Source organism: Colletotrichum spaethianum (genome assembly GCF_022836535.1).
Source record: "Colletotrichum spaethianum MAFF 239500 DNA, contig07, whole genome shotgun sequence".
Lineage (NCBI taxonomy): Eukaryota > Fungi > Ascomycota > Sordariomycetes > Glomerellales > Glomerellaceae > Colletotrichum > Colletotrichum spaethianum.
In genome coordinates this window covers 1,378,431-1,392,995 of record NW_026054777.1, presented here as the reverse complement: position 1 = coordinate 1,392,995, position 14,565 = coordinate 1,378,431, and the positions used below count along the sequence as shown (strand labels likewise).

The following is a 14,565-nucleotide window of genomic DNA, read 5'->3' as shown; positions in this document are numbered from 1 at the left end:
TCACGTGCAGATGAGTGCATACGTTTCAGACAAATGCATTGGAGTCTGCTCTATGAAAAGCTGTATACCATCAAAGAAATTGATTTGGATTATGTGATAAGAACATCTAAGTGAGAACAAGAAAGCGATACGATATAAAAAATCTCAATGTCTAACTACAGTGCAGGGCTTAGGTATGCTTGGTGATCGGTCGATCACAATTTGGACAGGAAGGCAACGAGGCGCTTAACAAGACGAGGCGGCATCGGTGGAGGCAGCACTGGAGGCGGCAGCGCTGGACGAAGCGGCGTCGGGAGCAGAGCCACCGGGAGCAGTGCCATTAGGGGGAGAGCCGCCGGCACCGCCAGCACCGGAGTTGGCGTTGGCAACACCACCCTCGGCGTAGTGGAAGGCAGCGGGGGTGACAGAGTTGGACAGGGTAGTGTTGATGCCAAAGGCCATCCAAGCGAAGAGACCGTCCGTGATGCTGTCGCCGAGCAGGGTGTACTCCATGACGGGATCAACTCCTTCGGTAGCGGCCTCTTCGCTCAAGATGCCGTCATCGGCGTTGGTGGTAAGCTCCTGGGTGTTGGTGTTGTAGGGGCAAAGGCCTCGACAGCAGAGATGAGGTCCTGGTCGAAGAAGGTCTGGCCGACGTGGCTGGCGCTAATCTCGTTGCCGAGGGTGTTGTTGGAGTAGAGCGTGGCGTTGGTGTGGACCAACAGGTGGATATGGGTAGCGCGGGAAGTGTAATGACCAGGGAAGATGGACTCGAATTGGGCGACACCATCCTCGTCAGTGGACTGGATGCCGCGGAGGAAAGTGTTGTCAATGTTGGACTCGTCAGAGGAGTCACCGTTGCCATTAGCGACAATGCCGCTGTATACGCCGGTAGAGTTGCAGTGCCACATCTCGAGGTAGACATTGGGAACGGGCTCGCAGGTCTCAACGTCAATGACCTGGTAGTCAAGAACGATATCGACACCCTCCTGCTCCTCGATGATGTTACGGCGGACCAACTCGCCAGAGACGTCTATAGACGGTTGTCAGTCCACGAAAGATGGATGATTGCTTATCAGAAGGCTATGGTGGCTTACAGTAAGGTCCCTGGGTGACTTCAGGGGTTAGGACGCAAGAGTTGTTGCCAGAAAACAGGGTGGCGGCGTCGGTGTTCAGGGTGTAGCCAAGATCGGTCTGGTTGTGGCTAGCAGCAAGGACGGAAGTGGCATCACGCTTCTTGATGTTGCGCTTCTGGCGGGCCTGCTCAACCTGAGCAGCGCGACGGGCAATGTTGCGGGCCGTGACACCGCGGGCCGCGAGCTTGTCTGCACAGTGTCCGAGGTTGGCGCGCTTGACAGTGCTCAAGAAAGCGCGGCGCTCAGCAATCTCTTCGGTAAGATCATGGCCTGGGTGGGCCACAGCGCTGGAGAGGAGGGCTAAGCCGGTGGCGACGGAGGAGAAACGCATTTTGGCGGTGGTTATGAGAGTTATGAGTGGAGGCCACAAAGAATGAATCGACACTGTTTTTCGAAGTGAAGGATATAGTGTTGTGGAAGTGAAGGTGAAAGATGTGTTGCTGAAGAGTGAATGTGATGTTGGTGAAGAGCTTCTACCTCATCTTTGGTGGCTTCGATCTCCAGATATTATACTTGATGGAGTCATATACGGGTTCTCATCAGGGACGACATCCCCTACGAACCGCGTAAGCACTTCAACACAAGTATGTCGCTAGACTCGAAGTGTGGGGACCAGCTCATCATCGCCATCATGACAAGCCTCATTGACTTGGAAGACGTGGATGGTGGCTCCGGGAGGCTTTCGATTGCGTGGGCTCTCAAAGCGTCAGAGGCAGCGTAAAGCAAACACCCTAGCTACCAAAACATTCAACGTCAACGTCCTTCCTCTGTGGAGACCAGGGCCTCAGTACTCTCACCGGTAGGTGGGACACAGTGAATCGGGAGGACGACGACGATGCTCCCCCTTTTGCCCCTTACTCTCTCTGGCACAAAGACCATTGCCAAGTCCTTCTAGATCCAGCACCTTGGCAGGGGTTTGACATGTCTTTGAGGGTCCGTAGCCACTGACGGCTCAAGCATAACAAATCAGTCCCGGATGCAGGCTCCACATACAGTAATTTTCTCCTCTCATATCCCAGCACCATGCCGACCGGACTGCGCCGTGGGCCAAACCGAGCATTCAGTCGTGGACTTACACGCAAGCTCTTCCGTTCAAGGTGGAGTCGGCACCGTTGTATAAGCCTCCTTTTCCTCCGGGGACGCTCCCACATGCCGGTGTCAATTCCACCCGCGCTTGGATCAGCCCGCCGCCCAGGCGCGTTTCTCATGTTCATTGTCCAATCATCTTCAACACATTGTTTGACGGATGCTGTAAAAATAGTCTCTGAAGGAAGGAGTGGCGTTTGCGCTTCGGGATATTTTGCCAAGCCAAATAGCTTCTAGCTTGCGGGGTTAGGCCAAAGTTGTCCAATCAACAAATCCGTGAAAGCAATGCCCTGCCTCCAGAGGTTTCTATTCTATGCCTACGCGCGTCGTGATATTTTCTCACCAAAGGCACCTGGGCCAAGGTTTTCCTGTCCACCTTAAGCCTCAGGGATGATCACTGTCAGCTGTCTAAGTATGTCAATTCAATGGGTCCTCTGTTACTCGGGTGTGCAATAACTGAGACGGCGGCGCATTTCAATGTTGAGTAGTTGCGGCTGGCCACTAGTCTCACAACAACACCACAAATCGTGTACGGCTAGCTGAGAGCATTCCATTGCTCTGACGCTGAATGAGGTGGCCCCTAATCGTCAGCTTCCCACGCGATTTTGGTCCTCTGCATCCAAAAACGTGTCTGAACAGCTAATTGGTAGAGATTAGAGCAATCCCTCCTACCCCAGCTTAGACAGGTTAATTCCCACTATAAGGTCTGGAACACACGATCGCAATCCCTGATTGCGCGTTTGTTTTACAAATCATTTCCATGCAAACCAGGTGCTTATCACCGGTCATTGATCGCCTCACGCAGTATACACGCTTATTGAGAGCATGTTCCAACATCTTCTCGTCATTTTTCACTCAATTGCTTGTTTGGGCTCCGTTTTGCATTCCAGAAGGGCGAATGGCACTCCTGTGCTGATGCTTAATGCGACGATCATAACTGACTTCCTCATTAGACCGCAGGACAATAATCGGTCGACTGTGCAAAGAAGTTGGCAACTCTCCAGTAGATCTTAGACTCCTAATTAAGCATCTTCGGGGATTTTCATGAGCGTGTCTAGTTGGTTGCACCGCCCTGGAAATCATTCAACACAGGGATCCCAGGGCCGATGGGAAGTGGGATCACTACGTTCCCGAGCCTAAGCCACATCGTCATGTAGTACCCAGATCAGCCGGCACTTAATTTTTGACGCGTAACACTACCCTGCTCATCTCACTTGGCTGAACCACGGCTGGACGACACCTACGGACTTTCGTATTCTGGCAACAGCCATATTAACCTTGCGAGCAGTCCACAATACGCAGGACAAAATATGTCTCTTAGTTGCGTGAAATTACGGATAGAGCCTTGTGATCCAGCTGCATGGTGTCCTACTTATTACAGGGGCGCAGTCAACGCTGCTCCTGGTTGTTTAGCAATCGGATTGTTCGTACTTCGATAAATGCTGAGGAAACATTTCTCTGGGCGGAGAGTCGGAGTCTGAAAGATCACATTTTATCTGGCTTTGAAGAAGCGATTTCAATCCGTTCTCTTGCGCTAATTATGTGGCCAATTCACACACATGGAGTTTGTAAAGTCATGAGTATATTTATGTTCCGGCTATTACCTGGTCAGTTCAGAAGGCATGCTTGAAGCATCGGAATTCCGGATGCAATCTTCGAACGGATTTATCAGTAAATTCAAGTCACCAAGAGTTGTAAATATCTGGCTCGACCAAGATTGCATCTGTCATGAGCCAGGCAATGGAGAAGACTCAAGGCATACGAGCAGTAGACTTGGTGTATGGCCTGATAACTCGTATCCATTCCAATTACATGGCCACCACGGTCCTTTGGGGGGCGTCTGATGGACAACATTATTCGCAGCAGTTCTGTCGTATATAACTATCTGAAGATTTTCGGCACAGTGCCTTGGTGGAGGCTTTACCGCGGGATCTTCGATACGACAACACCATGACGGGAGTGCCTTTGATCCGCAAGATGTTCAAACCATAGTCTAGCGGACGAATCCCATTCATCGAGACTTATCTCATGTCATACAACCTGATTTCAATGAATCAATCAAGGTTATTAGTAGTGGGCAAGTTGTCGGCCGAATTTTTCTGACCACCGCCCGGCTATGGATACTAATTAGAACAATGTGGCTTAGCTCAAATCTCACATAGTTACTTCAAGCTCAACCTTGCACACATAAGACACATCGATCAAAAAATGTCAGGAATGTATCAGTCGAGTTGCATCGGTGCTTTCTCCCAACTTGAACCCAAAGAATTATCTACCGGTGAGACAAGCAATAAAGGTCGTAGGCATAACGAACCAGCCTTTTATGGTGATGAGTAGGAAATGGTCATCCTTTCGTGTGTGGAGACACTTCTGACAAGCTCACAGAAACCGGAATGGAGGTCTGGTTACTGCTACGAAGGTAGTTACCGGCCTGCAAATGAGCTGCTAAACCTCATCAAACTATAATTCAGCGAATAAGTAGGTCAGGGTGTTTTGGTTTTAGGTGGTGAAGTTAAGGATTAACTCAAATGCTTCTTGTGAACTGTTCTCTTCTTTTCTGCATTTGGCAGGTTGGCAGACTTGAACGTTGCAGGCCATTGGCGAAAAGTATCATTGCTATTAAGACACAATGTTGAATGAATTCTCTCTTCTTCAGAGAACCCCAGATGTACGATCGTACGCGGGGTAAAATGTAGGGGTCAGCCAAAGATGTATTTCCGTGATTATCTTCTAACTACAGACTTGGCTTTCGTACACGAGATATATGATCTCGTACGTCCCTGAGTCAGTTCGGCATGAATATACTTTGATCCCCTCAATGGATAACCGAGGGCCGAGTATCCAGTCTGCGCCCTCTGCTATGGTGGGTGTCCTTGAGTCGTGCGTGTCATATGTCAGAGGCTGGAGTCGTACAGAGTAACGAGGTCGGCGATGGGCACAGGTAGGGGTGGGTGTTGACTGTTATTCCAATCTGCCTTTTCCCCTAGGTCCGCCGCAGCTGCTCCTTATATGCCCCCCAGGTCCCCCCCCCTTGACCGAGCCCAGTTCCCCTGGCTATAACACTAATTCCGCGGCGTTGTGCTACCGCCTTTCTCTAACGTTGGTCTCAATGGCTAACCTTTGTTGTCGAAGTCTGCGTTGGCCGCTTGGCTAGAATCCCTTTATAATCCCTTGACTATGTGCCGGTGCGGCACCAGCTACCCCGCCGACGACCCCACTAGTGCCGCGCCGGTGCCCCCCCCCTCTGGGCGCCTGACATCATACAACCAGCTGGTGCTGTTATTCCAACACACAATCAGATATCACCAAGCTTCAAAGGTTCTCGTTCCTCCCTTAGTCCCAGTAACTGCTTGACCTCCCTCGTGACGCTTGGCGGCAACTTGAAAACAAAAAATTGGTAATAAGAAATGGTCTCATGAACCCTACTGCAGATAGTGATTAGTCTTGAAAACAGACTTCTTGAGAAGAAACTGGGCAAAGGTCAGGTTCGGTTAGCTTGACGACGGTCAGGGAGATGATTCGTCATGTTTCTAATATGACGATATGGCCAAATGATATTGGGTCGAAACTGCTTTGTATCAAAAACACATGTATCACGTTGATTGTACTGACCGTGATATAGGAATTTTTTCTGAACTAATAAGGATCTTGCCAGAACAATACTAGGCAGCAAATGCGATCATGGAGAAGCTTCAAATCCCCGGAAATGTCCTAGTACTTCAATCAATGATCCAAAAGATATTCCTCGCATCATGGTTTTGTTGCAATCCAAAAAGAAAACAGAGTGCTTTTTGCTTGACAAGGTGGTCGAAACAGCGGTCTAAAAGAAGTAGCGACGTAATCCTAGTTACAATAGTAAAATGGCTAAAGGGTTCGTAAAAAGCATTGATGGAAGCTTGAACAGAATTCAAATTCGTTGCTTGAAACATCGAGTTGGCATTGATCATGAAACGGAAGGCTTTGGCGCGCTCGACTGAAGCAATCCCTAGTTCGTATTCCAACTGACACCTGCTACCAATTCGAACTCGTACAATGCTCAACCTCGCACAACTCCCAGGTATTCTGCATGCAGTTCGAGCACAAAACCTTACCAGTATAATATTTAGTGCAAGTTGTTGTTCTAGCCTCCCATAAGCAGTATAGTACAGTTCACCTGTACAGAAAAATGTCACAGGACGTATAACTCAATACAGTAGCACCCCTGGCCTGTGCCAGGTCTCGATATATCAGTACAGTACGAAATACCCCATAGCGTGGAACGAACCAGTAGATTATAAGAAACCAATAACACGCTGTATATGAAATGCATGAGAGACTATGCTTGAAGCTTTGTCTGGGCTGTGGTGGGAGCTATCAATGTATGTTAGGGGTTGAGTTGGCGGTCATGCTGAATAATAATCATTTAACTTTCGGCCTCGGTACTCAACTCTCGGTTACATCACGCCTGCCTCCAAGCCCGATTCGCTTACAAACTGGACTGCTGTATTCGACGGCATCGGCAACGTGCTCCTGTGGCTTCCCTGTGTAATGGCTTATCGTGACTGATCTTGCATTCGGATATATTATAGCGTACTATGACTGAACACCCCGGGCCCCCAACCCCTATGAGAAGATTTGTCAGCTCTAGAGAATGTGTTTCTAAGCAGCTAGGAGAAGCCTGAACTGGGCCACAACATTTTCGGATTGTTGTTCGACCGTATCAGTCACTCCACTATCTAGACCCAAATGACACAAGCGGTGGACAGACGTAGTATCAGGTGCTGTTCTGAATCAAAGTACGCCGTGAGAAGAGACGCTCAACTTCCAATCATCATAAATAACGGGTCGGGCTCGTGTGGTCAAATCCCTTACCAAAGAAGAGTGCGATATATAATCCGCAACGAATCAGCAAGTTCTGTCTTGAACCTCACACATTATCCTTATCTTCAAAGTCAATCAACTCACCTAATACAAAACACAGTTCTTTACAATGAGCTCCCCTCAAACCTACCTAATCACTGGTGCGAACCGCGGCATCGGCCGTGGCTTCGTTCAGCGCATTCTTCAGAAGCCTTCAGCCACTGTGATCGCTGCTGTTCGCGACCCCTTGCACCCTACGTCCAAAGCCCTCGCCGATCTTCCAAAGGGTCCTGATACCAAGCTTATCGTCGTCAAGCTGGACTCTGCCGTGGAAACTGATGCCGCCACTGCTGTGGGTCAACTGCGTGAGCAGGGTATCACGTCTTTGGACATTGTCATTGCGAACGCGGGCATCGCTCAGGGTGGTACTAGCGTCCGCAACACTTCGGTTGCCAATGCGCAGAAGCATTTCAACGTCAATGCTATCGGCCCCTTGACCCTCTTCCAGGCTACCGTCGACCTTCTCAAGGCTAGCAATACTGGCAGCCCCAAGTTCGTTGCCGTCTCGACCCTCATTGGCTCCATTGGTTCTCAGGAGATCCTCGCCAATTTCCCTGGGTCGTCTAGTCCTTACGGAGCCTCCAAGGCGGCTCTGAACTGGTTCATTCGCCTTCTTTCCTTTGAGGAGCCCTGGTTGACCAGCTGGGTTTTCCACCCTGGACTTGTAGAGACGGACCTCACCTCAGGCGGCAGCATGGACCTGAAGGCGTTGGGCGCCATATCCGTGGAGACCAGCGTGGCGGATATGATTAAAACTACTTGGAGCATCGAGCCAAAAGATCTCAGTGGAACTTTCCGAACACACGATGGCACCATTATTCCGTGGTGAAGCAAAGCAGTGAGCACCTCGTGAATTGCGCAAAGCCTATATAGAGGGAATTTAGACATATACAATACTCACTTTTGTGGTCAAAATCTTTTCACAAACCAAGCTGGCTGGTAGACTGTGCATTCGTAAGAGAGTGCGAAACCCTCTCAAGTCGTGCCTCATGCTCCAGAAATTAATCATCATCTGCTGCACTGCAAATATAATTCACCTGATTCCTTGTGGGTCAAGCGGGGGCCAGACCACCCAGATTTTTTTAGATTTTTTTTTTTGCGGCGCAGAACAATGTTAGGATCGGTTAGATGTCATAACAAATCGTAGAAGAAGAAGAAGGGATAGGCAGGTAGAGTTAGAACCTTTTTCTAATACACCAATAGGCACTTCGAGAAAATTAACGTACCTCAAGGCATGCTAATTCTCGGCCAAAGGTTACTGTAGGTCAGCAAAGCTCACAGGGGGGGGGGGGGGGTGCTGTGGGGAATTCTAATGCAGTCTGCAGGTACATGCTAATTGTCGTCGTATTCGTTTAGAATCTAAGCACAGACAGGAATGGTTCTACGTATCCACATTAAAGTTTGATAAGGCGGTCAAATATATCAGTCATCGGAACAATGTTCGCAACGCTGGCCGTCCGTACCTACCGTAGGGTAAGGCCAGGTCGGTGACCGAGCGCTGCAATGCTCGCAACCTAGAGAATATAGATGACCGATTGGTTGGCAGTGCACTATTTAGAAGCGTTGCGAGTTACTGATGATTACCAAGTTTGGGGGTGATACGGCAAACAACATGACGAAGCAGCGATCTTGGCGGACAGTTTCTTCTACCATGGTGCTTAAGCCGTACTGATTGCTTACCAACATGTTTTGCCCAAAGCTTATTGCTACCTGATGTGTTTCAGCTTTGAAGATATTTGGCATAAGTTTAGCGGCCTTTCTGTTTCCTAGATAAGTCTAAAGATGTGACCGGAACAGCAGCTCTCTCAAGAAGGCGAGAAGGTATAAAACTTCTAAAGCCAAAACAAAAACGGGAGCCCATTCTTTTCCTCATCGTCATTATCATCATCATCACATTATCAAATTCTTAGTCCTGTTCCACTTTACAGTCCCCTACGAAACTAGCAACAGCCACTCTCATGACCAAAGGTGTGAGCTTTTGCCGCTTTACCAAAATGTATTCCTTCACCGTTTACAAAGGCAGCTCGGATGGTCACATCAAGAAAGACGTCACAAGGAAACCGGAGCTTACGGGCGATCAAGTACTCGTCAAAATCACTGCTTCCGGCCTTTGCGGCACCGATGTCCACTACCGCGCCCAAGACATGGTACTTGGGCACGAAGGCATCGGTGTTGTAGAAGCAATTGGCCCTGGAGTCCGCCAATTAAAGAAGGGAGATCGTGTGGGATGGGGGTATGAACATGATAGTTGTGGCCTCTGCGAGCTCTGTCAGTCCGGGCGCGAGACTTTCTGCCCTGGTCGTAGCATGTATGGATTCGCCAACCACGACCAGGGTTCCTTCGCTTCAGGTGCCGTCTGGAAAGAGTCGTTCCTCTTCAAGATTCCAGACGGTCTCACAGACGCGGATGCTGCGCCGCTAATGTGTGCCGGAGCAACCGTTTTCAGCGCCCTCACCATGCTCGAAGATACTTCAGTTGCCCGTGTTGGCGTGATTGGAATCGGCGGCCTGGGGCATCTTGCAATCCAGTTCGCGGCCAAGTTGGGCTGTGACGTTGCTGTCTTTAGTGGCACCGACTCCAAGAAAAGCGAAGCTATGAAACTCGGCGCAAGGAGCTTTTACGCCACAAAAGACAAGGCGGCGCTTGAAATTGGCAGCAAGAAGCTCGATATTTTGCTCGTTACCTCGAGCATGCCGCCAGAGTGGAACCTTTACATCCCACTTTTGAGCCCAGGCGCGACCGTTTTCCCCCTCACTATCGCTATGGGTGATTTCAGCATTCCCTACCAGGCACTTGTTTCGATGGGTCTTCGCATCCAGGGTGCCATGGTCGCGTCTCGTGTCGTACAAAAGCAAATGCTCGAGTTCGCCGCTCGCAACAACGTCAAACCGGTGGTTGAGAAGTTTCCCATGTCTCGAGAAGGCATCACGGAAGCCTTTGCAAAGCTAACCAATGGACAAATGCGCTACAGGGGGGTTCTAGTTCCTAAGAATTGATGCAGCGGTATACCATGCTTGCAATCCTGTAGCTTTGCATAACCTTCTCTAGGTAGTAAGATGTAGTTATTAGCATGATACATCTAGTCTCATCGGTATAAAGCATTAGTGTGTAACAGGATTCTGAGTCCGCTGCTGTGATGTCATTGACTCAGTTAGTGTGGATATTGATTGATCTATAGTTTGAATAACTTTCATACGACATTTACCTCGTTGTAAGCGTTGTCCGCATAATTCCGATTTATGAATAGCTTGCGTCGGTCTTGAATCGAGAGACAAAGAGCCAGAACTGATCTAGGGGGGATAGCTGCGATGCCAAAGCGCTAAGCAAGCCCCAGGACCAGCCTGTGACCTCAACTGCGTCTGATTGTCCGAGTAACAGACCAACGGAAAGTTTCGGGGTTAAAGTCAGAATCGGCGACCCAAACACCGGCCCAATCAGCTCAAAAATTGTGTAACTCCAAAACCTAACGAAGCTGATAAATCAACTTACAACTACAATCTTTAGCCAAGAATCGTTTCTAGCCCTTGTCTCTCCATTTCGCCTTATTGACATTCCCTATACCCACGCTGCGCAGTGGTTCACTGCCTTTCCGGATTTCAAAATGAAGCGCACCATAGAAGATACCTCACAGACTGATGATGACCTAGCAGTAAGTCAACGGGACGTGAAATACATCGTGACGGGTCCTACTAAGACAGCGTAGGCTAGGAGAGAAAAGGGTCGAAAGGCCCAACGAGCGTTTAGGCAGAGACAAATCACTGCAATCAATGAACTACGAGAGCAGAACCAAGCCATGCAGAATGCCATTACTTCACTGGCACGTGTCGCAGCGCGTCTTGGAAGTACGGAGCTGAAAGAGGCAATGCGCCACGCTCAAAACGCCGCTGGCATGGAGAATCCCGACGAAGAAGACGACTATGACGATGAATGCATGAGACACGGCGACTCTTCACTTTCGCAGCCCCAGGCATCATCAACTTCATATCGTTCAAGAATGACAGGAAAAGCGAACCTTCTGGATCACACACCCGCTGCAGACGTCCCGTCATTTTCCGTGACCCACCAAACGCCTCTTTCATACAGACTTGACAAGAGTCTGTCGACGCAAAATGATAAAAGCGGAGCGAATGGACAACTGGGCTACCAGAGCGGGAGGATGTCTCCACGCCTCAGTTATGGTCTCTTTCTCGAGCGTCCGCTTTTCAGGCTCACTAGTCCTCCCCTCGACATCATGCCATTTTTGGAATCCAATACTACGCTGTCCAGCGTCGTGTTTTGGACTGGGCTAGTATGGGGCTTCAGGCTTCTTCAGGCCGCGCTTGGAGGGAATAGACAGGCTGCAGCAACTGCACAAAAAATCTTCGGCGAGATCGGTCCAATGAAACCTGATCGTACAATTCTTAATGGTATTCATGCCAGGCTGAAGTTTCGAAACTTGGGATATGTCGAGTCTGACCACCCCGGATATGATCCTGAAGGCGGGATAAGAATCCGAGATATGATGGCTCATGCATGTGCCAGCAATGGAACGCCTATAGAGACGTATCTGCGACCTGACGGGGCGGAGGACTTTATCAGGCTAAGACTCGGAGCGGGCTATCATGTTATCGAGCAGGGGCTCCAAGGTCAAGGAACGTCGGAGGGGTTGTTGAGAGTTCGCCAGCTTGTTGACAAGATGATCAGGAGTAGCGTTTGCTTGGGCGATGGTCCAAGATGGAGAAACGACCGGTTGGAAAAGGTTGTGGACTCTTGGTTGAATGGCTCAATCAAAGATACTCAACTATTGTAGTGGGAAAGCCCATAGGGTATTAATAATGTCAACGCCTTTTGTCCAGGACTCGGAGAGGGGTAATTGTGGATGGAGCCTGTTTGCCGAGAAATAGCTACAAAGGTGCCGCCAGACGCACGGGATATCATCTTTGAGGGTTGACGATTGTTAAAGTAGGCAATAATTTCACCGATCATGTCATGAAACATTCTGCCATAATCGCCTGTTCAGGTATGACGATGCATGTGATGCCCACATATTCAAGATTTTGTCATGTTCCTTTGCCAATCACTGTATAACGGGGCTGCACCAGGCCAAAACAACATGTCTGCACCGATTTCCCACGAATTAAGATGCCATAATACTACTAGGCTTGGAAGAACCGAGTGTCTCCTGGTCGTCGCACGACGTGCTTGTCTTTAGGAGCTATCTGCCCGTTACTAACGCTTTACGTCATGGTTATATGGTTACTGATAACGGGCTATGAATTCCACCGGCTTTGCCTAGAGACCCCAGTCGAAAAAGAAAAAGAAGAGCAATTTTGTGGACCAAGCGCCTCAGGACAACATCGGCTAACAATTCGAATTTGCAGTCTCTGTGGTCATGCTGTTACTGATGTGGCCACACCAGTTTAGTTGTCACTAACTGGTGGTTGTACCTAAAATGACCAAGCACACGCCGCTATTTTCCAAAACAAAGCGTTGATGGCGTGGTACTGAGCCTGGAACTAGCGAGAGCTGGGTATGATGTGCAAATAGCCCCTCCTCAAGCTGCAGCCATCGGCAATTCCATTTCTTACCTGGTCACGAAAGTAAAGATTGCGAGAAACAGATGTGGTGTTTGTGCTTAGCCTGCACTAGCAAAAAACTAAGAAAGTACCTGAAAACCGGCGTTGCAGAACTTTGACTGGATTTTGCATTTGGATTACGGAAATATTTGTCCATCGGCTTCCAAAAACTCCAGATAGTGCTCGAGCACACTTTTGACCTGGTCCTCGAACCCCAAGAATTTCCAACCAAAGGTTTGCTCCGTGTCCGATGCATCGAGTTGAATGGGCCTTGTGGCAGTGGTTCCGTCCAGAGACAGAAACCCATCAGAGACGGCCTTACTGAAATAGCGTTTGGCGGTGTCTTTGGCGTTATCCCATCTAGTGCCGTTCAGCCCCCCTGAGGAACATATGAAGTTCTTATTTCCTGGTATGGCAGGATTCAGGGCGTCGATGTGTGCCTTCGCGACATCGTTGACGTGGACAGAAACCCCGAGCACAGGCATCGGGATCTTGGCTTCCAGGAGAAGGCCCATGACATTGTTGTTCGTGCCACTTGCAACCTCCTCCTTCGTGGTGTTCAATTCATTCCTGCCGATCACCATACTTGGCATAATATTGATGACGTCAAAGGAAGGGTTCTCATCTTTGATGAAACGTTCTGTTGCTTGGAGTGCCAGAGCTTTTGCGGCACCATACGCGTGAAGCGGCGACTGGAACTGCGTTTCCGGTCCCGGAGGATCGTAGGTGTCTCGAGCTGTCAAGGAGACTGTCATCAGCTTGTATCGGAGATTCTATCATCCTAGTGGGTGCATACCAGTGAATACCTTAGTCACGTCATCCGAGTTGATATATTCCCAAGACAGAAGTGCTGCGATAGAGGACGTAATGACGACTCGCTTGACTGACGGTACTTTAATAGCTGACTCTAGTACTCTCAAGGTCGCCGTAATCGCTGGTTCAACGACATCACGCCTAAGGTTATCACTCTACATAGGCTTTGGCGTCAGTGCCTGAGGACGCTAAACACCAGCAATCAGATATGGATTGTCACTTACGGTTATGGCTAAAGGAGAAGCGACATGGATCACTCCGTTGACGCTATCTAGAACCCCATCAAATGCTCCCGTGACGAGCAGATCAGGAATCACAACAGTCTCTAAATGATCTAAGTACGGTTGAATAGACTTGGTGCTCTTGATGAGCTCAGCTTGCTCGGCTTTCCGTATAATTGCGCGGACAGAGTGCCCACGAGTGAGAGCCTCCACAAGTACGCGGAAGCCCACGTGGCCTGAGACGCCAGTGATCTGGAATTAATTGTTAAGAGTCTGGAAATGGAGATATTTAAGTGGGATAGTCACGTCGTGTACAAAAGGCTATGGTGACTTACAGCAAGGAGTTGTTGAGACATTTTCAGAACGTGATGCAGACTGTCACCGGATTGCCATTCTGTTGTTCATGGGATGATCGAGCCAATAAGTTATATACCCCGTATTCTAACTCGCTAGTCAAATTGATACCATGATTCGGCTCTCGGCATGATTTGTAACATTTAATCGATTATGATCAGTAACCAAGTTTGTCAGATGCTGCCTGCGTGTACAATGCGAACTGCATGCACCACAGCGAAAATAGCATGGCGCCAAACCTTAACGATGACTTAATCAGGTTAAATGCAGGCCTCCCGAATACACTTGGATGCCCTAAAACAGTAGTTATCCAAGCACCGAATGAAAGATAATGTTTTTATTTTGCATTGTACATCACCATTGACCTTGACATCATCAGCCGCCGGGAGGATGATATTATAGTTGTTTTTCAATAAAACACGGTTGACCATGTGCTTCCATATATATATTAAATCAATATTCACACTGCCAAACCATTCTTATATTGTTATACATATCTTTAGGAAGCATTTAATCTTGCTA

At 48.9% G+C, this 14,565-nt stretch overlaps 5 protein-coding genes across 5 annotated transcripts; 2 read left to right on the top strand and 3 right to left on the bottom strand.

Moving 5' to 3' along the window:
- Window positions 1–225: 225 nt before the first annotated feature.
- Window positions 226–492, bottom strand: ColSpa_03817 (uncharacterized protein; the record flags this gene model as incomplete). The annotated part of the gene is made up of 1 exon (XM_049270029.1): window positions 226–492. One exon carries the CDS (start codon window positions 490–492, stop codon window positions 226–228), a length of 267 nt encoding a protein of 88 aa, XP_049125986.1.
- Window positions 493–527: 35 nt separating this feature from the next.
- Window positions 528–1,446, bottom strand: ColSpa_03816 (uncharacterized protein; the record flags this gene model as incomplete). The annotated part of the gene is made up of 2 exons (XM_049270028.1): window positions 528–1,012; window positions 1,077–1,446. 2 exons carry the CDS (start codon window positions 1,444–1,446, stop codon window positions 528–530), a joined length of 855 nt encoding a protein of 284 aa, XP_049125985.1.
- A 5,724-nt stretch (window positions 1,447–7,170) lies between these two features.
- On the top strand, window positions 7,171–7,929 carry ColSpa_03815 (norsolorinic acid ketoreductase nor1; the record flags this gene model as incomplete). The annotated part of the gene is made up of 1 exon (XM_049270027.1): window positions 7,171–7,929. The coding sequence occupies one exon, from the start codon at window positions 7,171–7,173 to the stop codon at window positions 7,927–7,929; it is 759 nt and encodes a 252-aa protein (XP_049125984.1).
- A 1,165-nt stretch (window positions 7,930–9,094) lies between these two features.
- Window positions 9,095–10,096, top strand: ColSpa_03814 (putative formamidase; the record flags this gene model as incomplete). Its single annotated transcript, XM_049270026.1, has 1 exon — window positions 9,095–10,096. The coding sequence occupies one exon, from the start codon at window positions 9,095–9,097 to the stop codon at window positions 10,094–10,096; it is 1,002 nt and encodes a 333-aa protein (XP_049125983.1).
- Window positions 10,097–12,792: 2,696 nt separating this feature from the next.
- ColSpa_03813 (putative uncharacterized oxidoreductase) lies at window positions 12,793–14,045 on the bottom strand (the record flags this gene model as incomplete). Its single annotated transcript, XM_049270025.1, has 4 exons — window positions 12,793–13,391; window positions 13,452–13,623; window positions 13,693–13,941; window positions 14,025–14,045. The coding sequence occupies 4 exons, from the start codon at window positions 14,043–14,045 to the stop codon at window positions 12,793–12,795; spliced, it is 1,041 nt and encodes a 346-aa protein (XP_049125982.1).
- Window positions 14,046–14,565: the final 520 nt, after the last annotated feature.